General features: G+C 43.7%; 1 protein-coding gene across 4 annotated transcripts in view; it reads left to right on the top strand.

The window, feature by feature from the left end:
• Positions 1-23897, top strand: part of Hivep1 (HIVEP zinc finger 1) — a 148535-nt gene that overhangs the window by 60298 nt on the left and 64340 nt on the right. For all 4 annotated transcript variants that reach the window (XM_052727249.1, XM_052727247.1, XM_052727248.1 and 1 more), the window contains one exon: positions 18564-18617. In XM_052727249.1, coding sequence (XP_052583209.1) covers positions 18564-18617 — 54 coding nt within the window. The remainder of the gene's footprint in view (positions 1-18563; positions 18618-23897) is intronic.

The following is a 23897-nucleotide window of genomic DNA, read 5'->3' as shown; positions in this document are numbered from 1 at the left end:
CCCTCTCAAAAAAGAGGGAAATAAAGGTGGACAGCACCCGAGGAATGACATTGCCCCATGGCCCTCCCTCCAGGCTTCCCTCCAGCCTACACACACATGCATGAATAGCACACGCACGCACACCCAAATAATTATACATGTTAGCAAGAAGCAGATGGTAAATACTTTAGTCTTTGTGAGGCTCATATAATTTATGATGTTCATGTTATTTTTTTCCCTTTGCCTGTTTGTATTTAAAACGTAAGAAGCAAACTGTAGGGAACAGCCATAGGCTATGTTCTATCTATGGACCATAGCTATTGTCCTCTGCCACAGGTCCGTCTGCCGGCCTTTGTTTTCTCTTCACCGTGGACCCCCTTTCAGCAAAGCTTTTAACATTGATAGGCAAATTTCTCAACTTGTGTTCATGTGAAGTTATCTTTCCTTTTCCTTTTTTTCTGGCTGAAAAGGTGTAGAATTCAACTTTTTAAAAGTACTTAGGCGGGACGGTGGTGACGCACGCCTTTAATCCCAGCACTTGGGAGGCAGAGCCAGGCAGATCTCTGTGAGTTCTAGGCCAGCCTGGTCTGCAGAGTGAGATCCAGGACAGGCACCAAAACTACAAAGAGAAACCCTGTCTCAAAAAAAAACACAAAAAAACAAAAACAAACAAACAAACAAAAAACCCTTTAGTCCATGGTTCTCAACCTGTGGGTCGAAACCCCTGGGGTGTTAAGTGACCCTTTCACAGGGATTGCCTAAGACCATCTAGAACACAAATATTTACATTATGATTGATAACAGTAGCAAAATTACAGATATGAAGTAGCAATGAAAATAATTTTATGGCTGGGGGTCACCATAACACGAGGAACTGTATTAAAGAGTCGCAGCATTAGCAAGGTTAAGAACCACTGCTTTAGTCATTGGACATTCTGTGGGACCCCTCCCCATGCACACCCATTTGTGTGTGCATGTGTGTCTTTGTCTGTTGGCTGGCCAGTAACCCTCTGGACCGGTCTGTCACTGACCCACAATGCAGAGGTTATAGGGAGCTGCAGCCAGTCAGTTTTCTGTGGCGATCAGGACCCAAATTCCTGCTAGAATAGCAGACACTTTACCCAGCTGCCGTCTTCCCACCCCTTCCCTTATAGTCTGTTTCATTTGATATGACCGTGTGTGGTGTTCTTTGCGGTCATTTTTGGGACTCACCAAAGATGTTTTCAATCAAAATTGGGGAGAATTTAGCCAGTATTTTCTTCTCCCCAGTTCTTCTTGGGCGTTTTGATCATCCCCAGGTCTCTTTGTGTTTTCTCCCTTCGTGTGCCACACTGTCACGGTTCTCATGACACGTTGTTTCTAGGGGTTAGAGAGCTGTGTGAACAGTATTTCAGTCTCTGGACTGTCACTCTGGCCTCAGATCACTCAGAGCAGTGGTTCTCAAGCATCTGTGTTTTCTGGTGGTCTTAGGTGACCCCCAAAGGTTGAGAACCACTGCTCTAGAGTCACCCGCTGTGGACCTGGCATGGGCTGCTCTGGGAGTTGTCTTGCAGTTTCCCTGGTTTGTGCTGTCAGCCCTGAGATGCACTGTTTGCCTGGCTCCTTGGAGTTAACCTAACCCCGTGAAAGTAAGTCAGCTGACAGCCAAGGATCCAAGGTGTGTTTATGGATCCTGGGTCTCCTTTGCCTTCTCACCTGTGGTCTCTCTCACCATGGTGACCAGGCTCCAGCTCTTGCTGAGCACATAAAGACTTGCTCTTTGTTTCAACTGTGTTCTCTGCAGCTGGTACTCACCCTTAGGAAAGAGGACATTGCCATGTGATCTTTCTTGCTTTTCCTCTCATCATTAAGTGTCAGCTCATCTGTTTCTTTCTTTTTTTTCCCCTGACCTTGGTAATTTCCACTTTAAAAAACTTTTGCCGCAAATTTTATCAATAATATAAGGGTTTGATCCATCCATTTGTGTCACTGTATCATTGTCCAAGTCCTAAACGAGTAGATACTGAGCTCTGCAGAGCCAGTGCCGTTCTGATTTTATGCCGGTGAGAACTAATCGCTGACACTGGCAAGGCCCCTGCACCAGCAGGTGGAGAACTCAGCCAGGGCTCTGGTCCTTTGGGTCATGGAGCTGATGGGGCTCTCCTGCACTGCTCTTGTGAACTGAAGGAGGGAGTTAGAAGTCGGCAGTGCACCCTGAGAGCTTCGCTTCATCAACATTTTCCTTGCCGTTCTAGAGACTGTCACTGAACATGGTATACTGCATGCTAGTTAACTCCAGGTCTCCAAACAAAATGACAAAAGCTACGTATAGAGCACAGACTTATTTTCACTCTTGGTTTTGGCAGCTGCAGTTCACAGTCCTTAGCTCCTTTCCTTCAGGTTCTGTGGGGAGACAGAGCGTCCTGGCCAGGGGCATGGATAGAGCGAATCAGCTCAGCATGGTCCTTCTGCTTCTGTGGTGAGATAGAGCGTCCTGGCCAGGGGCATGGATGGAGTGAATCAGCTCAGCATGGTCCTTCTGCTTCTGTGGTGAGATAGAGCGTCCTGGCCAGGGGCATGGATGGAGTGAATCAGCTCTGCATGATGGAAAGGAGGCAGAGTTGCCTGGGCTGACACACTTCCTCCTTTTTCCATTTTTATTCCACATGTGACTCCAGCCTAGTGAATGGCGCCATCTCATTCAGGGATAGTCTTCCCTCAGTTGTCCCACATTCCAGTCAACTCTGAAAACACCCTAACAGATGGACCTGGAATTATGAAGTATACCCAACTGACCGATCTGAGTGCCTCTTCCATGAAGATTACCCTCATGCTGTAGATTGTAAGTCTATTTTAGTTAGTGAATGTTGATTCTTTAGTATTGTGGTGTAGGTTCTGAAGGGAAGTCGCTGCCTTGCTCAAGCTTTGTGTACCATAGGCTCTGAGGGTGAGGTGAGACCTCTGCTAAGGGTAGCTGCGGTGTCCTGAGATGAGTGGTGCTTTTTGTTCTGTCTGTTCTCTCCCACGCTGTATGGGGCTACAGTAAAGGAACAGGTTATGTATTTCACTTTCTGCTTTTTACATATAGCAAAAAACAGTTTGTGTTAATAAGAGTTATACTCGGGGAGGAATTTTACAACCAAGAAAGGTGAAAACAAGCAAAAACCCTAATATTTTGAGAAGCTGGGGAAAATGTGTCTTTAAAACCTCACTCAAGCAGGGTATGGTGGTCCACATCTTTAATCCCAGCACTTGGGAGGCAGATGCAGGTGGATCTCTGAGTTCAAGGCTGACTTGGTCTACATATCAAGTTCTAAGATAGCCAGGGCTACATAGTGAGCCCCTGCCTTTAAAAAAAAAAAAAAAAAAAAAAAAAACCCAACCCATAACTAAATAAAATCTCACTGAAAGAATGATGAAGTGTAGCTTCGGTCTGTATTGGGAAATCTCAGCCTTGATTGGGTCTTCATAGGTTTCTGCTGCAGTTGTTGAAGTTGCATACAGTAATGCATGTTTGTGTCTTTGTATGTGATGCAACATGTGACTTTTTGGGAAAGGCTTTACACTGATTAGAATTTTTTTTATTAAGGGGTGTTCCTAATTCCATCTTGTTTTTTAAATTCGCACTTACTTTAGTTGGAATGGTAATAAATGGAGGTGTTCTTCTTTACAACTCAAAAGGAACAGTGTATCTGTGTGATTCCATTTTTTTTTTTTTTAGGTATTATACTGTAAATGTTTAAGTAAGAAAAATAAGTGGGAACGGATGACGGATGTGGTAACACTTGACAGTGGCTAACTTGGGTTGGCATATATTTTCATCTTGTAGCATATACTGTTCAAATTTAAGAAGCAAGTTAAATTTCATAGTTAAATAATTCAAACTCAGTGACAGTTAGAAAAAAAAAGTACAATAAAGAATGCGTCTTTTCTCTAGGTCCCTTTACCAGGCAAGATTGTAAATGCCACAGTAGTGGCCTGTATATCCTTTTGTGTACACATACAAACATACTCAGCACACACATCCATTTTGATATTCTTACACAAGGAGAAGTGTACTAACATACTGACCTACTCCTTGGATTTTTTTTCTTTAACTTGGTAGCTTGGAAAGTTTTCCAGTCTTCAGGTTCTTAAGTAGAGTCTGTGACCCTGCCACCATCTGTATTCATACCAGAGAAATTAAGAACATTGGCCAGTACATTTCTAGAAAATATTTTCTATTCTTTTTACTGCTGTTCTTGCCTTGGTGTGTGCAAACCTGCCTCCTAGTGGCAGTTCAGAGGTTATTTCTATGCCTGTTGACCCAGAGTGTTTGAGGTGGGGGCGGGGGGCGGGTGGAGGGGTTGTGTTAGATCCTGCCATATGCTGGCCTCTGGACACTGACTCCTCAATCTGTTTGTATGTCATTTCCTGCTTAATGTTTTTAACATAATGACTGTGAATAATACCTTGCTAAGAGTTTCTGAAATCTCAGAACAGGTCCTTCTGGTTCTTTTTTAAGTTTGGCATTATGGAAGTTTCTAAGTGGCCACAAAATGAACAGTTATAGTAAATCTGCCCTGACCTGTTGTCCAGCCATGGTGGCCCCTAGCCAGCCCGCTCCCACTCACTCACTCCCCTGGCTCCTTCTGCTCTTCATTGACTTAAAGCTGACCTCAGCTGTGGCATTTCCTTCTCGTTCTTACATAAGCACCAAACATTAAGACTTCACCAAGAACTCCACCAAAGGAGTTCCTTCCTCTGCTCAGACTTCCTGGCACGCTTTAGTTTCCATTTGTCTCCAAGTAGTTTTTAAACCCTTTGTGGGGATAATCAGGTTGCATATATTTGGTCATCCTTTTGAGCCACAAGCTCGTCTTCCAGTTTCTTTGCAGATTACTTGTCAGGGAATTGGGCTGTCTGTCCTGTCACTTCCACTGTTGGGGGTTTGAAAAGTCAGATACATCCCTGTGTGCCATTAAAGCTGTTGCAGCCAGCAGCTTACAAGCTGAAGCCATCTCTAGCTGTCTTCAGGCTGTGTTGGGCTCTGTCTCCAGGCTGTGGCTCAACATAGCTCTGCTTATGACTGTGACTTGCATGCGTCTCTGGTAAATGACCATAGGTTCAAAATAGAGAATGCCCTTTGAAGAAAACTTCACAAGAATAAAATAACTCAGCACCAGGCAGTGTTAATCAGATACAGAGAGCATCGATCGTCGTTTCTGCTCCTGTCATAGAGTACCAGGAAGTGCTTGAGTCATGAAGAAAAAGGGTGTGAGTTGGACAGCTCTGGAGTCTGGGAGGATGAGGCCCAGGTGTTGGCACCTGTGGAGGCCATCTTACTGCACTGTAGCCCACAGGGGCCCTGTCTGCATGTCTCAGAAGAGTGGGAAAGAGCAAATCTGCCCTTGTAAGCCATTTTGTGGTGGCTTACATGACATGAATAACTGACCATTAGCCCCCACCTCCCGCTGCTCTTCATTGAAGACTGTTTCAAACGTGAATTTCAAGAGGGGTAAAGATATTGGAGTCATAGCAGATAGCAGCCCTTAACCATGATCTAGGTCATGTGTGCACTGGCTCAGTCATTTGTAGAAGTGGTTTTTAATGAGAATGTAATCAGCTGCTCTGTGCCCTGTGGAGACAGGCCTATTGAGAGTCTCTGATGTGCACATGGAAAACTGGAACTGTAAATTCTCCATAGATATGGTTCTTGCTGAAGGGATCACAGGTATCAGTGAGGAGGCCAGAGCCTCGGAGGAGCCCAGCTGGCTCTCACTGACTGGCAGCTGCTTTTCTTCCCAGGTGAGTTGTCTGAAGCATTGGGAACCAGACTCGCATGTTCTAGGCCCCATTACAAACACATCATGAGATAAAACAACTTTCCCATCACTGGTTTACCTCTCTGATTACGTTTCCCCTTGATTGTAGTGCCTTCTGACAGATCAGGGGTCCAGGCTAGCCCACAGAGGTACCGTGGTTTACTGTAACTGGTAACATAGAGCCCATTCTGTTCATGTGCTGGCAACAGGCCATGCATGAGATTGGAAGAGAAAGCATGTTTATCATCATAGCTCATGATATACAGGAACCTGAGCAGATGCTTCAAGATACCTGCTCATGTCTTCTCTCCTAATATGTGATGGGGGCAGAGCTTCCTGAAAGAAAGTGTGCCCTCATCACTGTTCCAAAGTTGGAGGAAGGCGCCACCACAGGGAATAAACCCTGTGGCTGGGAGCTAAGAATGCTCATTGCTGAAAAAGAAAACAAATACAGTATTACTTGAGACCTACATTTCACTCAGCTAGTCCTCGAAGGAACATGGCTACCTTCTTCCCTACAGAGTCTTCCATGCATGGGATACTGCTGTTTAAAGCCCAGGGAATGAACACCTCCATTTTTCTTCTCACACACTCTACCTCTCCTTCCCCACTTAGAGATGTCGGCTTGCTTGTGTCTGTGGTGATCTGAGGTCCAGTTGTGATCAAAGGCTGCTTGCTGCTTGCTGATAGATCCCCTGATGCTGGGGAGGATTGACAGAGAGGAGGGTACTGTTTGGTGAGGAGATGAGGACGTGGCACACAGGTCACGTTTACAAGATTGTGGTAATTGCTAACTGAAGGCTCAGTACCTGACGAGTGGTGCTGTGTGTCTCTACCCTAGAGGATGGATGTGAGCAGATGTTGATGAAGCACTGACTCTGCTGAGGAGCAGTTGGCAAATTATGATACAAAGATTAAGAAATGTGAAAGAATTGCCATGTTTCCATGTTACTCTTCGACGTTATCAGACTCATTCTCCCCATTTTCCATTGTCTCCTCCTGTAAGAGCCTCTGCTCTCCACTCCACCCCAGCAGATCTGTCTTGTCTTAGACTGTCTTGTTCTAACAGAAAGAACCAAAACCCCGAGATACCCAAAGGTGGCTTACACAGCTTGTAGGACAGCTAATCAGCATAGCACAAGCGTCTGCTCCTGACGGGGAGTTTGTGGTGAAGGCCCTGGGCATGACAGAAGGCTGGGTCAGGGAGAGCAGGAGTGTTGTGTTACAAAATTTCCTGGGGAGATGCAACACACTTGTCTACTCATTCCAGATAGGTAGCCCACGACAGACCAAAGTATAGGCACCACCAAAGTCCAGCTTGGTGAACCAATGACTTTATTGGGGTTACTTACAGGAATGTGGGTGAGGGGTCACTTAGGGGAGCAGAAATGACTCAAAGACAGCTGCGTCACCAGAACCCACAGCAGTACGGGTGACAGTCACGAAGCTGGGAACCTGGAGCACACTGCACAGCCTGCAGGCAGCTCAGCAGGTTGGAGAAGGACCTTTTAGGTGCTTTGGTTGGTCTAAACCTCTTCCAGGCTGCTCAGCTGGTTTCTGCTGTCCAGGCAGCTGGTCTGGTCTGAGAGTCCTTTTTGCAGCTTGACTTGGTTGAAAGTTTCTTTGCAGCTCTGCTTTCCCTTTTCTGAGGGGGACTCACTTTTATTGCTTACTCTGACAGGGAGGGGCCTAGAGAATCTGGTCAGTTTCAGGGAGCGGTGTTTCCCTTCCTACTTCAGGAGCTTCCTCCTGGATGGAATGTTTTAATCTTGGAGGAAAATGTTACACAACAACCAGGAACTTTGATCACAGGCAGTCTGTTGGCCAGTCAACCAGGTACATAGTACTTGGTTTTCTCTATTTTCCCCTAAGCAAACAGAACTTTATCTTAGTCTTTTGTCTTTGATTCTGGGACATTTTCATATTTATCATAGGGGACACAGATGTATTATTTGCTGACAAGAAATGAAGCATACAACCAGCTATCCAGAAAAGCCAGAGCAGCATTTTAGCAGCTTTGTTTAGTGTTTGGGGTTCATACTTCTTGAGTCTCTGCATCCTTAGAGAGGTGTGTATGTGTGTGTGTGTATACATACATGTAGGCACATATGAGTGTGCAGGGACTCACATACATGGCCACACATTTGTTGGACTCCACCCCTGACTAGGTTAGTAACCCATGTGCAGTGGAGCCTAGTGGTCAGAGTAAGCATGGTCTGGCTTCATATTCCTTTGCTGTCCACTGTTACCATGACTACTCCCTTCATTTGCTGTGTCAGAGACCCTCACAGGTGAGAGCAGAATCGAGTGTTGTCATTCTCTAACCCTGTCCAGTGTGCAGAGGCAAAGTGCTCGTGACCATTGAGAGACCGGTGGAAGGACGAGGAAAACATGTCAGTTTTCAGCATCTTTATACAACAGTTGACTGAATAATTTGCATTTTTCAGACATTGTGTTTTCAGCTACAGAGTGACTGTAGTATAGGGCTGGCACTAGTGAGAATTTCTGAGTCTGTGCTTTGGTATACATTATTGAGAATGTATAGCTTTGTGTTTTAATTTAATTTGATGTCTGTTGTTCAAATCTTAGATGGTCTCTTAATAAAAAACCCAGAGCCAGATATCAGGGTGAAAGCTGAAAGATCAGAGAAGCAGAGCAAGCCAGCCACTAGTTCTTACCTGTACAGAATCCTCAGCCTAAAAAGAAAGAGTTCCTATTTCCTCATGCCTTATATACCTTTCTCTGCCCAGACATCACTTCTTGAGATTAAAGGCATATGTACTTCCCAGTACTGGGATTAAAGGTGTTTGTCACTGCTCTGTTTCCAGTGTGGCCTTGAACTCACAGAGATCCAGACGGATCTCTGCCTCCCCAGTGATAGGATTAAGGATGCGTGCCACCACTGCCTGACCTCTATGTCTAATCTAGTGGCTGGCTCTGTTCTCTGATCCGCAGGCAAGTTTATTAGGGTACATAATATATCATCACAGAGATCCTTAGCTTTTAGTTGCATGTGGCGCTTTCCTTCCTCCATCTCCCTGAGCATCCTCTGGCCTCAGTGTCAGCACTGATAAGGCAGATGGCTGATGCAGCAACCCCTGCACCTGATAAGGAGCTGCTCACGAGAGCCAGCTGATAAGACTTTTTCCTCCAATACCTGTAATTTAGAGACTGTTACTTTTCAAGATTGGCTGTGTGTTGGAATCACCCAAGAAACATTTTAAAAATGCTGATTTAATTGGTACAGGGTGCAGCCTTGGCATCAAGATATTTTATAGGACAGTAATATTAAGTGACTCGTATGTACAGTATTGGGATCATGTTTCAGGGGCTTTATAAAGAGTTATCAAACCAGGACCTGGAATAGTGGCAGGAGGGCTCAGCCTTGGGCTAAGTTGCTTTGACACGTCTTAAGAAATAGCCTGTTTTTTTAAAAAAAAATGAAAGAAAAAAGAAACAGCCTGTTAGCATAGTCCCTGCCTGGGCTCCTGTGAGCACCGAGACATCTGGGCCTGGGGGAAGCTGATGGACTTCTGTACGTTAGGAAATGCATGCTCAGTCCTAGAAAGCTTCTTGTCCTGTCGTCTTTGTATCCTCTGTGGGGTAAAAGGTCCTAGAATTCCTTGCCAGTGTGATGACACATGTCTGTTGGAGACCCCCGAACAGTGGGGGCTCCCTCCCAGACCTGGGATTAGGCACAAACCACATCCAGTCATCTGTGTTCACAGAGAGATCCTTTATTAAGCAGGGAAGAAAAGTTAAAGTGGCCGCTTTCCGACTCAGGCAGAAAACAGCAGCGAACGACCTTGCAGGTGTCATTGTTAAGAGGGGAAGAAGGGAGGTCTGTGTTATAGTGGGCTAGGATGCGGGTAAAGGAGATGGGAACAGGGAGAAGGAGAAGGGACAAGAGAAAGAGGGTATTTGTCCTGCAGGGACAAAGGACTCTTCTGGACAGAGGGGAGACAGATGTGACACACAGGCAAATGGTTTATAAAGGTAAAGGGGAAGCCCCATGTTATGATGAGGTGTTTAATGGACATGTTAATTAGGTGAACCAAAGGGGGCTTCTGATTACTGGACCTTGGTAGTCAGCCTCAAGAGGAGGAAGTGGCCAAATAAGGGAGTAGACCTTGGTGGCTGGCTTTAGGAATGGAATCTAACGGTTCTTAGCAAGGCAGAGGGAATGGGGGAAGGGCAAGGTCTGCCAGAGCCAAATGCTTGAGTGGACTATGTTCCTTCACCTGTAATCTCAATTCTTGAGGACCTGAGGCAGGACTGTGGAGAGCTTCAGGCCAGCCTGGTCTCCATAGTGAGATCTTGTCTCAAATAATAATGGCAATACTAATAAAATAAAGAAATAATGAAAAAAATTAAAGAATGTCTCTCCCCCCCCCCCCCCACCGTTAATAGGACAGTTTAAGCACAGTGGCCTCCACAGTTTCTGCTCTGCCGAGCAAGATCAAGGCCGCCAGGTGGAGAGAGTGACCGCAGTCTCCATAGGAATGGGCGTCTGTGGCAAAGCTTTGCTTGGTGGCTCAGCAGAGTGTGCTTTGGGTATCTGTGTGCATTTTTGCCTGTCCATGCCTGGATTTCATAGCAAGGTGGCCAGGCTCTGCTTTCGGCTTGTCCTGGGTTTGAAGCATGGTGGAGCCGCATCTGCTTTTCTCTTGGAGTTATTTCAGGATTTCCTCAGCCCTAGCTCCAAGGCTGACTTGGCAAAAGATGTGGTAGACAGAGTCTGAGGTGGGGTTTCTGATAAGATTTCAGTGCAATGTGTTTCACAAAGAATATTCTTTTCTGTTCTGTGGCTCTTTGTTTTTGATGTAGAAAAGCCTTTTTTGTGCCCACTCAGCCTGTCTACTTCATTCATTGTCATTGTCCCTGTTCATAAAGCCTTTGAGCCCTTTACTAGAAGTTAATAGCCCTTCCGTCCCCAGATCTCTGGGCTCCTCCTACAGCTGCTCCACCACCTCCTAAACTTCCTGCCCCAGAGGTCCTCATCTCCTTCTTCACTTCCTTCTCAGGTACTGCCCATCATGTGCAAGTGGTAGTCACGGGAACCCGGTAACTTCAGGTCACTGAATTCTTTGTCCTTCATGTTGGACAAGACACCCTCCTCATTTATTCTCCACTGCTCTTGGGGTACTAAGCTGTGTCAGACCTAAATGTCATTACCCCAGACCAGAGCCAGCAAACATTCCGGAACTTTCTAGTTGCAGAGCCCTGGGTCTGAGTGAGACCCAGTGCTTTTATGTCCTTAGAATCTCTCAGCTCTTCATTCTCATCACCAGTTGGCCTTGTATTCATTGCTCTAGGCCTTTGCACCACACACTAGGCTCTTTTCTCCTTGTAGACATGAGGCATTTGAATGCGAACTCCTTCCTGCAGTGGACTTTCCCCTCCAACACCTGCCTGCCCTCCATCCTTCAAGTGGCTTCCGAGAGTAGCAGGCGTTTTCTGTTGAAGCACACTGCCTGCTCTTACCGTCTCTTTCTCCAACTTCACCCTCCATTTCTCATGTCCTTTCTCACACCTTCACTCTGCCTGGCTCGTCCCTGTGAACAGAAGGAGTTAAGCGACCTCCGTTTGAGCCTGTGTTTCTTTCCACCCTCAGCCCCTCTCCTCCCTTCTGCTCTGTGCTTTAAAGACATTTCTGCCTTCCAGCTTTTGTTAGCTGTCTTGTGCCCCCCACCTCCCATATTGTCACCTTCCATGCTCCTCTGTATCCCGCGTGCGTGCTTTGGGAAGTACCCTTAGTGGCCTTCTCAACTATGGCCATCTGTTGGGAGCATCTCTACAAGTTTGACATTGAGCCGCTCTCCTGTTAACTTCTGTGGACAAAATCCCTTCAGATTCTCCTAATTTTCTGGCCATTTCCTTTTTGCCTCTATCTTGAGTTTTCCTTCTTTTATTTGTTTTTTGAAAGCCTGAGGCCACCTTTCTCTTGCCGGTGGTTCTTAGCTGAAGTGTAGGTTACCCATCAGAATCATTTTGCAAAGTTTTTAAAATGTGCGCCCCTGGAGTGTTTAATTCAATAGGTCTTCTAGAAGCCTTCTGCAGTATTGTGACATTGGGAGGTAACATTTAACCATTGATTAACTAGTTATGCATTCAGTAGATATACTTCTCTATCACAGCAGCACTATTAGTTATTCATTTTTTTTTCTGTCATAAAATGCTTTCTTTGAATGAATAGCCCTTGTTTCTCTCCTTCCCTAGTCTTGATCAGTTATTTTCTAAAGGGGTCATTAGATCTGATGGGGACAAAATTAAACCCTTCCTGCAGCAACCCTGAATGTGTCACTCTATGAGGTTTAAGTCCCAGGTCCCCTCGATGGTTGTGAGGTCAGGTGGGGGCTATCTCAGAATTGAATACCCCATCTTCTCAACCCTTCACTACTCTCTTTTCCCAGTGTAAGGACTACAGTAAGATGTTATTGCTGGGGCATTGTGTGTTTTGTTTTGTGTTTTCCCTCCGTGCTGTGACTCAAACCTGACAGTAGCAGCCAAAGGGGAGGAAAGTTTGTTTTGTCTCATGGTTGAGGAGGGCCATGGGCTGTCATGGCTGGGAGCGGCAGGACCATTGATGACGCTGTCTGTTATTGGTGAAATTATTAAGGCCACTCCACGTAGTTAAAAGGAGATTTATTTAATGGCGTAACTTACAAATTAAGGGATAGGTAGGTCGCGGGGTCTGGGGAAGGTGTATCATAGTCCAGCGGTGTTCTCTGGAGCTCTGCTCGGTCCACCTCCACTATCCAGGGTCCCAGAACAGAGAGAGCGCCCGCCGATCCAGATCTCGGGTACCCAGGTGCCTCCCTTGGCCCCGCCTTGTAGGCATGACAGTTGCCAAAGTCTCAATGGGGGTTGGAACTTCCAGATCAAAGCTGGAATGGCTACCCACTACATCTCCCCCTTTTTGTCTAAATAAGAAAGTTCTAACCTAATACAAGACTATATACAAAGGAATGGTTATCAAATATTGTCCAGGAATAATGAGGGATAATGACCTAGATAAGATGGAACTACAACCAATGCAAACAATATCAAGCAAGAAAGACATACTAAAATCCAGAGAAGAATAGAGCATAGGTAAATGGCATGTTACAAAGATCATTCCAAAAGGTGTCCTATCCTAAAGAACCTGAATCTAATACTTAATATGTTCTGTCTACTAAGTTGTAACTATAACTGCTAGTCTTCAATCCCATCAAAGACCTGAGAAGGAATATAATGGTACCTGAGAAATGGTAGATGGATGCAAGCAACTTTCGGGAATCTTGCGAGAGTAGACGGAGACAGCTGGCAGCCTGGACAGTCACCTAATGTTTCTCAGCATTGTTGGTGCATTCAAATTGGCTACAGGCCTAAAGTATCTGACAGACCATTTTCAGAAGCAGGAATTCTGAAAGACCATCTTACCCTGTCTTGGCAGAGTACAGTGATCGCTTTCCTTGTGTCCCGCTTGTCCAGAAAGGATAGCATTGCATTTGTACTGTCAGCCGTCGAGGCAAGGGCAGTTCTTTGCCCAGTAGGCCATTTTGTGCCAAGAAGACAAACTTCCAAATGGAAATGTCTTAGAAGCCCAACATTCTCTCGGGGTCAAATTGGTGTAGCCAGGAGCAATTATGTCTCACATCAACAGAATTCTAAGTTATTTAAATGCCATATTCTCTAGGTCTATGAAGTGTTTGAAGATTACCTGTCCATCTGACCTATGTATCTGTAAATCTGTATAACCTAACTAACGTAACTATAGAGATGACAAGCATAGGTGACTATAAATCTGTAAGTCTTATCTACCGAAATAACCTAAGGACTAAGGCTTCACGTAAACAAGGTAAACAGTCTATAAGCAAGTGTATGGTAAAGAACGATGACTTCAAAATTGTGACAATACACAAGATGTTATAACAGAGGTAGGAGTATATAGTGCGATATGCAATATGACAATAATCTTAAATATATATCAATATTTATAACAGAGGTAGGAGTATGTAGTGTGATATGCAATATGACAATAATCTTAAATATATATCAATATACCGAATATCCTAAACAGAAGTAGAATATACATAAAGTATGACAGATATAAATTTACATTTGTATCAAGCAAGAAAGACATACTAAAATCCAGAGAAGAATAGAGCATAGGTAAATGGCTTGTTACAAAGATCATTCCAAATAAGAGTAGAAATATATGTACATTTAACAAATATAGTTCTGTATTTGTATCAATATACAAATTATCTTAAACAGGAATATAAAAATAGTTTACATTTGTATCAACAGTCTGTGGTCAGGAAGCAGAGAGAGGGGATACTTTCTCCTTTTGTAAGATTAAATCTGTGACTCTAGGCCACGTGGTGATGCTGCCCACCTTCAGGCTGGGTCTTCCCATCCCAGGTAGGCCCATCACAGACTTGCACAGAGGTTTGTCTCCTTCATGGTTCTAAATTCCATCCAGTTGACTTAGTAAGAATATGATGAAGATGCATTGGCAGATGCTCCTTTTCATCGCGGCGTCAAGCTATAGCTTGACGTCCAGCAGTGAGTGAGTCCTGAAGTGAATGTCCTAGGAACATGGCTTTGTTTTCTGTTTGTTTGTTTGTTTTGTTTTGTTTTTCGAGATAGGGTTTCTCTGTGTAGTTTTGGAGCCTATCCTGGAACTCACTCTGTAGCCCAGTCTGGCCTCGAACTCACAGAGATCTGCCTGGCTCTGCCTCCCGAGTGCTGGGATTAAAGGCGTGCGCCACCACCGCCCAGCTCATGGCTTCGTTTTTGGTAGTAAAGGATGCAAAGGAGAGAGATGTGGCAGCATTTGTTGCTGAGTTGTTATTGCTCTCTCTCTCTCTCTCCCTCTCTCTCTCCCTCTCTCAATGGATAGAATTACAAAACTGTTTCTTAGTGAAAAGTACATATTTCATTAAATATTGGCAAATTATCTTTAATTTTATTTATTATACATGGCCACGATCTGAAATTTCAGAGGTTGTTTTGAGAATACATTGTGTTTATAAGGAGAACTGTAAAGCACAGGTTAAATATAAAGAGGATATTCTGTGAAAATGAACAGAAGCAGAAGCTTCCTAGGTCCCCAATTCAAGATTTTGTTCACCTGTTGAACTGGGGCTGCAGGTAGAAGCTTCCTGGACAGGATGCAGTTGTTCTAAGTCATGCCCCACATTTGTGTAGCATTATTATCAAGACAAAAGGCAACTGAAAATGGAATAATGAAGACTAGTATTTTATGATCAGATGCCAAGGTCATTTTTGTAAGGAATTGTTTGAAATGTACACAGAGGTGGCCAGCCTTGGTAGCCTAAATAACCACACAGAGGTGACCAGCTTTGGTAGCCTAAATAACCACATAGATGTGGCCAGCCTCAGTAGCCTAAATTACTATTCTTTAAGTATTTGTTAAATCTTAAATTTTTGCTGCTTTGAGCTACAGTTTAGTCTATTAATAAAAAGTTCCCTTTCTTAATAATGTCAAATTATGTGTGCATAAACTCTAGAAACCCCAGCCATTACTACAGTGAATACATATAATATACACATTATTATTTATTACTAAGGTTTAGATGAACTGCTGGCATAGTAATAATAGTTCTTTGGTTAAAAAACCAGGTTTTTGTGTTTCTCAAGGGCTGTGTATTTAAGTCACGTGATTTATTTATTTATCATTTGAATATCAACAATGTACTTAATGCTTTATTTTGTTAAAAATAGCCTATATTCTTTTGTCACTTGTATTTTATGCAGATTTCACCCTTGCATTCATTTTTTTGCTTGGTTTTTTTTTTTTTTTTTGTATTTTTAAGAAGAAACTAATACTTAATTCTAGGTCTACTTTTTCACACCATTTAATTTTATTTATTTTCAGTTTTCAAAACCATATACATTACATGTTTGTGGGGCAGCATGATATTTCTAGATGTGTGACCGTTGTGTAATGTTCAAAATCAGACTAAAAATACCCATTTTACCAAATATTTATCATTTGTGGAAACTTTCATCAACTTTTGTGGAAAGTTCTCAAAGTCCTTTCTTCTTCTGCTTGTGGTATGTGTAGGGTGTGCATGCATTAAATGGGTTCCATCCCCGGGCTCCCATGTTCTATATTTTGTGTGCGTGCATGCGTGCGTGCATGCGTGGCCTGCTTTCACTTGCAGGTCATTTCATGACAAATAGCTCTGGTCTGTAAATGTCAGTTTCCCGGGTTTCCAAAGCTCCCTTCAGTTACATTCTGGATCTGATAACTAGCAGGAAGCAAACAGAACAAGGCTTTAGGGGATGCATTTGTTCCTTAGTTCCTCAGGATGGAAAAAGGGTGTAACGCTAAAGCTCACACTGACCTTCCTCCTTCCTTCTGTGGCCCCCACTGTCCCTGGATGACCAGCAGTTGCAAAAAATTTGATCAGTGAACTGAAGATGATTTGAGTTCTGCCTTTCTGGTAGGAGAGGAGGAGGAGGAGAAGTTGCAATAGAGGTGAAGGGGCCCTGTTGGGGTGTGCTTCTTTGATTTATGTAGAGTATGGTCCTGTGCCAGAGGCCATGTATTCCCTGGCTAGTAGTGATAGGGTTAGTGTTGGGCGCAGTTCTGGGGCTAGTGGTGTGTGGCAGTGGGCAGAGGCTATCGTCCCCTTGGCACAACATTGTAGAACATTTATCTGAATTACACACTTTGATGAGATATCTAAAGTATTACATAGTTGTTGGCAGCATGCTCAATTGAGTATAGAGGAGTACCCTGGGAATTGTGTGCCTTTTATAGTAAGCACTGGAACTGACATTGTACTTGAAACAAATTACCACCACCATCAAATTTGTATAGCCTTAAAAATTCAAATTAATTGCTACCAAAGCTGAATATGGATGTATTCATAAAACCTAGTTTGCCTAGAGCCACAGACTGGTGAACAGCAGACCCTGGGGGACGCTCTTCACTTCCTTCCCTGTCTGAAACAACATCCAAGTCTGTTTGTTTTTGCAGTGCTGGAGATTGAACCCAGGAGCTTTGTGCATGCAAGGCAAGCACTCTGCCACTGAGCCCCTTCTCCAGTCCTACCTACCCCAGGTCTTTTTACTTCTGGGTCCCGTTCTGCCTGCCCAAGTGTTTTTGCTTCAGGGCTATCCCTGCCTTTCTGAGGTTTGTGCTTATTCAGTAGTTCCATGGTCTTTCTTCTATACCATCTCTTTGGCACATCCTCTTACTTCCTAGACATGCTGTGGTATTATCAAGGGACAGACAGTATTTATTTTTCAGTTCATCATTGCCTTCAGTTTTTCATTAGCGTTGTCTCTCCTGTTTGTCTTAAGCCTTGGTATTAGTTCATTTCCTGTTACTATAATGAAATACTTCTGGCTGATACTTCCTAAGTGAAAAAGGGGTATTCAGTTCACTATTTTGGAGATTAAAATGCTGAAGAGTATAATGCTGGCTCTGCAAGAGCCAGTTTGGCCTCAGCCAAATCAGCACATGGTAGAGCACCTCATGGAGGATCACATCTTGGTGGGAACACATACAAAAGGCAGAGATCCCATGCAAGACGAGTCAGAGAGGATAGGGAGTAGCCAGGCTTTTCTTTACAGCATCTCTTTCAAGAACTGACTCAGTTCTCATGAGAACTACCTCAGTCCCTCTGAGGGCAATTCCCTGTGTCCAAAAGACCACCACCACCACTAAGTAGTCCCACTTTTTAACTTTCTGGGATCTTTTAACACTGTCTCACTAAAGACCAACCTTATAACACATGAACCCTTGGGGAACACTCAGACCATATGTAATCCATGACGCCATCTGGCATATTCATACTGATCCTAATATAGTAAGCATTTGTTTTTAATAAATCCCAGGTGAGTATACCTCATATGTAAGGAAACTATTATTTTTAGATAAACTTTTTAGCCCACAAAAATACTTACTAGTTATATAGTTGATTATCTATAATCCTGTAAAAGGCTGGGTCGATCTCATTTGGTAGAGTACTTACCTGACATATATAAAATTCTAGGTTTAATCTCCACCAAGTAAAATGGGTGTGGAGGTGAGTGCTGAAAATCACAGCTCTTTGGAGGTAGAAGCAGGAAGATCGTAAGTTCAAGACTATCTTTAAATAGAAGCAGAGCTTTCTGTCCCATATGCCCAATTATACCCAGCAGTTGCTTCCCAAATTACCACTCAGAGGCTTATATTAATTATAAATGGTTGGCCGATGGCTCAGGCTTGTTATTAGCTAGCTCTTACATTTAAATTAACCCATATTTCTTATCTATGCTTTGCCACGTGGTTTGTGGCTTGTTACCTCATTTTCTACACATCTTGCTTCCTCGGTGGCTGGCAGACATCTGCCTCTCTCCACCCTTCTTCATCTCCATCCTCAGTTTGATTGTACTGCCTGCCTAACCTTACCTTGTCCCACCATTGGTCAGAACTGCTTTATTATCAACTGATAAGAGCAACACACATTTACAGCATATAGAAGGACATCCCACAGCAGTATCTTCCACTGTTTGAGGCCAGCCTGCGCTACGTGAGACCTTGTCTATTGAACGAATGAATGAATAAAAATGAAATTATTTATATTGTGGAGCCATTAATTAAAAGAAGCTCTTATAACTACAAATTGACTAAAGTTGCAGATTTGAAGGGAAGTATCCTTACTTTAAGAGTAAGTTTCTTCACAAATTGATTTGATGTATTTTCTATCTGTCAGTGCTTATAAGTAATGTGTTTGTTTTACCATATTCTTTATTTGTTATCATTGATGTATGCTTTTTCTTTTTTATTTCCTCCAGATAAAATTGAAGAAGCACAAAAAGAGCTTAATGGGGCAGAAGTTTCCAAAAAAGGTAAGTAAAACTCAGCCCTGTGTCGACTCCATCCTTTCAGAGATGCCCATCTGGACCTCTCAGACTCGAAGCCTTTCCTGCTGGAAGTTGGGCTGGTGTTCTGTGTACTTGGTGGTCAGTCTCAGCACCTCTCCCAGCACCGTCTCTCTCCTCCCAGTGTCCTGATGCTGGGAACATGAAAAGCAGATGCAGCTCCTCTGAGAGCTCTGCTGGACCCTGTCATGTAGTAGCATAGACCATGTGGGCATGACCCATGTGTGTTCTGGTGTTACGGCAGAAATCAACGACATTTCAAACAGTCTGAAGTTGAAGAGGAGTTGAACATTTGTAAGAGGTGTGTTTGATTAGAGAAGATCGTGCATCTTTTTAACAAAATGTTAATTATTTCAAAGGATAGTGATGACGTTGTTAAGAAAAAGAAACCTGTAATATAGCACCTAAACTCCTATTTTCTGTGAAAACAATCAAATCAGGACTATGGCCTTATATTTGTGGGTATGTATATGTATAAACACACTTATGGGATTGGAAAACATTTGGAAGGATTTATTTACGCACATGTGCTTATGAAGTGGGAGTAAGAGCGATCACTGTACTGTGTTTATGTTGCTCTGGGTTATACAGTGGCTATAATTTGTGTTAAAAATCAAAACAGTATGCAGATATTGGTCTCATGGCAGAAAGTATTTTGTCTTCCAAGTACTAGAACCTGCAAGAGATGAGAGCTGTGTGGGCCATGGTGAGATGTGTCCCAGCACTGTTAGTGAGATGGTGGTGAACCTGTAGGGCATGAGAGCTGCATGGATAATGGTGGGATGTGTCCATCCCAGCACTGTCTCCTGGAGAGATGGTGGTGTTAATCTAATGTTGGGGAGAGTGCAGTAAGGTTCTCTTAGTATTCATTTCCATGATTTAGTGTTTACATTCCCTTATTATATTTTCTAATTTGAGTAGACTAGTTGACAGAATAATTTAGCTAAATAGGACCCAGTGGAAGGCCTTTATCTTCCTTCCTTCCTTCGCTTTTCCTTTTTCCTTTCCTTTCTTCTTTCACCTCTAGGCTGATTACTGACTGGGCAATTTCAGAGAAAAGAGTTTCTTCATCTCCCAGTCTCCATTCCTTGGAGCAGCTTTGTGTGTCCCTGTGTGGCGCTGCAGCACTGTGGCACTACAGCACTGTTAGTGTCCTCCTTAACACACACACACACACACACACACACACACACACACACACACACACACACACACACACACACACCGTTCCTGTTCCGTGATCACTCCGACAGGAACCTGACCATTGGTGGTTCTTGCAGAAAAGCCAGACTCGAAAGGGTACACCTTGTCACAGCCATGCTGTCACCGTGCAAGGTACCTGTGCACCTTTGCCCACATGGCTACACTGTGGTATCCCGTGGGGTTAGGAGAGGCCCCCTTCAGACATTGTCACAGTCCGCTCTGCTCACAGCCAGGGGCGGGCGGGGAAGAGCAGCTCCAAGCAGAAGAACGAACGTCACGTGTGTTCCCTGCTTTTCTCCAGAGCAGAAAGTTCTCACAAACGTGAACTAAATGCCGAGAGGAGGGCAGAAGGACAACAAAGGCTGAGGGAAGAAGCTGGGTAATGAGCTCAGCGCGATTGTGCAGCTCTAGCTGGCAGGTGGCTCTGGGGCCAGACCCAGCGTAAGTAACAAGCGAAGGCAGCTCCTTCTCTTCGCTGCTGTCTTTCCCATTTTTTCACACACAAGTTCTGAGCAAGTGAAGGAAAACCGCTTCCCTTCCCCATGGAAGTAAGGACACCAGTTCCTCTCCTTCAGCATGAGGAGAAGCCTTGTGTAAGAGCAGTGCTGAGGTCTCATGTTTTTGGTGGCTTATCGACTTTTCATAAAGGAAGTCTACTTCTTCCATGAAAGGAGACTCTACGAGCGTGGACTTACTTGGTTTTAGATGATGGTGAGCCATCAGGATGTCACTTTGTCTGTGAGCTTCTGACATAAAAACTCGTTTTTGTTTTGTTGATAGTTTTGTTTGTTTTGCTCTACAGGGCAAATGGTCCTAAAATGCTTCGTGTCCACTGAAGAGCCTGTGGGCCTTATCTGATCATGGGTTCTCCCTGCTGCTCCCACTGACGCTCAGAGGGAGCCAGTGTAGCCGCAACTCTTTCAAAACGAAACCCAACAAAAACGTGCTCATTGATCAAATTACAATTTTTTTTCTATTTTTTTAATGTATTAAGCAAGGGCAAGTATGTTCAATATAGACCCAACTTTGTTAGTCATAAATCAATAGAATAAAGAAGTGATTTAAATTGGGCTGGAGGGATGGTTCAGGGGTTAAAGAGCACTGGCTGCTTTTCCAGAGGACCCGGGGCAATTCCCAGCACCCACATGGTAGCTTACAACTGTCTGTAACTCCAGTTCTAAGGGATCTGGCATCCTCACACAGACATACCTGTAGACAAAACACCAATACACATGAAATTAAATAAATCTTAAAAAAAGAAGGGTAAATATGTATGTTCAATGTAGACCCTGACTTTGTCACTCATAAACCAGTAAAATAAAGAAGTAACCTAAGTTATGCTAATGTATTTATTTTGTTCGTTGTATCTGCTTAATGGATAAAAAACTAAGCAACTTTTATTTATTTTGATTTTAATCAGTTTGGTGGTAGTAGGTGTGTGAGTGTGACAGTCACGCCATCCCCATGATGTCCTTGTGCCCCTCCCCAGGTGCTGTCTGCTCTTTCCTTTTTTAATCATTTGGAGGAGAACATAATTGGATCCTTATTTCCCACCTGACAGTGAAGCAGATTCCAGAGAGATTGTATTTTAATATGTGCCTACCACAGAACAACAGAGATATTCACGTGACCAAATGAGAAGGGAATTATTTCTAAGCATAACATCTAAATTAGCTATAAATTAAGTCTGCTTGTTCTTAACGTGCACTCTGCCTCTCAGTATCTGTCCGATAGGATGTGAATAAAATGCTCTCACCAACATGCTAATGGAACATAGGAAACAGATCAGTTCGGAGGGGGTGTGCCCTGTTTCTTCACTTAGATGTTTTGTGCTAGTGGTGGATCTTGTTCTGGAGATAGTTTTTGATGTGGCCAGTTTAACCTAGAAGTTGTGACCCTCCTGCTGGTCTCCTTGTGGGGCATTATAGACGAATTTCTAAATGGTCTTACTAAATAAAAAACACAGAGCCAAATATAGGGGTGAAAGCCTTAGAGAGTTCAGGGAAATAGGGAAAGCCAACAGCCAACCTTACCTCACCAACTCTGTAGTTTCCAAATGCCGTGACTTCCTGTCTACCTACGCTTATATGCCTTGCTGTTCTGCCATCTGATTTGCTCTCTCTGCCCAGCTACATCACTTCCTCTTCCTACCCAGCTCTGTCACTTTCTGTCTGTCTGTGTACAGACCTTCAGAACTCCATGGTTAACTAGTTTTGGAATTTAAGGCGTGTGCCACCACATCTGGCTCTGTTTCCAGTGTGGCCTTGAACACACAAAGATCCTACCTGCCAAGTGATAGGATTAAGGGTGTGTGCTACCATTGCCTGACTTCTTTATTTACTTATAATGGCTTGTTTGTTTCCTCTGATCTCCAGGCAAGCTTTATTCATTAAAGCACAAATGAAATAGAACCCAGAGTTTCAGGCATGGATCAGCACACCTTGTTTGGTTGTTTGTATGCTGTTTCTTCAATCAACTTTAAACCTTGTTTTAAAATAGTGTTCTATGGCATTTGTCCCACATATGTAAAACATGTAATCATTGGTTATAAAGGGTAAGGACAGTGTGGTAACCTCCAGCATTGACACCTGGCTGGAAGTTCTCTTCCCAGCTCTTCCCACTTTCTAATTTAAATGGAAGTAAAACACTGTTTCAGGTTTCTTCCTTCCTTCCTTCCTTCCTTCCTTCCTTCCTTCCTTCCTTCCTTCCTTCCTTCCTTCCTTCCTTCCTTCCTTTCTTTCTTTCTTTCTTTCTTTCTTTCTTTTCTTTCTTTCTTTCTTGCTGTGGGATGGTCTGTATGTCAAATCTGTTGCTCTGATTGGTCAATAAATAAAACACTGATTGGCCAGTGGCCAGACAGGAAGTATAGGCGAGACTAGCAGAGAGGAGAATTGAGGAAAACAGAAAGGTGGAGAGAGACACTGCCAGCCACCACCATGACAAGCCACATGTAAAGACGCTGGTAAGCCACGAGCCACATGACAAGATATAGATTTATAAAAATAAATTAATTTAAGCTATAAGAACAGTTAGCAAGAAGCCTTCCACAGCCATACAGTTTGTAAACAATGTAAGTCTCTGTGTTTACTTGGTTGGGTCTGAGTGGCTGTGGGACTGGCGGGTGACAGAGATTTTGTCCTGACTGTGGACAAGGCAAAAAAAACTCTAGCTACACTTTCTTTTTTTTTTTTTTTACTTCTTTGATGATTAAGCTTAAAAGAAAAAACCTGAACACATTCAGTTTATTTGAGAAAAGACCTATCTCTGCCCTGCACCCAGAACCCTGTGGTGTGAGCACGGAACCCCACACTGAGAACTGGTGGTCTGATCTGCCAGTGATGGGCTGAGGTTCAGGTACAACAGCAACAGAGTTCTGTTTGGGGTCTTTACTTACTAAACTAGGTTATAAAAGTTAGGTAGGAGCTCAAAGTCGGGAGGTAGTGCTGGCCACACTGGGTGTCCCAGGAAGTCTAATGCTGATATTAGGCATGCCTTCCTTCATGTGCGTTCTGCCTACTGAAATGCTGTCCTGTGCTGTCCGTACACTTTCAGAATCCCAAGCTCCTTCTCTTTATCAAAACGTATTGGGTGATAACTCCTTCACTGTTATTCCATTATGTGTGATTTTGTTTGGAGTTTGATTCCCCTCTCTGCCCCACCCCCCAGTCTCTCTCTCCCTCCATCTTTTCTATCTTACTCTGTAGCTAAATCTAGCTTCAAATTCACCAGGCAGTCCTGCTGTCTCAGCCTCTCAGGTGCCGGAATTATAGGCATGAGCTTTTGCCTTTGAATAATACATATAAGTTCTTGACTCGGTTCCCCTTCCTCAGCCCCCGCCCCCCAAACTCTGGGACAATAGGTCTGTACCCATGCCCAGGTTTGTCATTTGGGTGTTTTGTTTCTAGTCAGACACATTTTCCCTGCCACAATATCTTACCTACTCCCCTCCCCCGTATTTTCTTCTAAGAGACTTCCATATTTCAGATTAAAAATACTATCCAGAGTTGATTTTTAAAAATACATTTAAGCAACTCTGGTTTGGCT

This window comes from Peromyscus californicus, unplaced genomic scaffold (genome assembly GCF_007827085.1).
Source record: "Peromyscus californicus insignis strain IS unplaced genomic scaffold, ASM782708v3 Scaffold_8__1_contigs__length_139910024, whole genome shotgun sequence".
Taxonomy (NCBI): Eukaryota; Metazoa; Chordata; class Mammalia; order Rodentia; family Cricetidae; genus Peromyscus; species Peromyscus californicus.
This window is presented reverse-complemented; position numbering and strand designations above follow the sequence as displayed.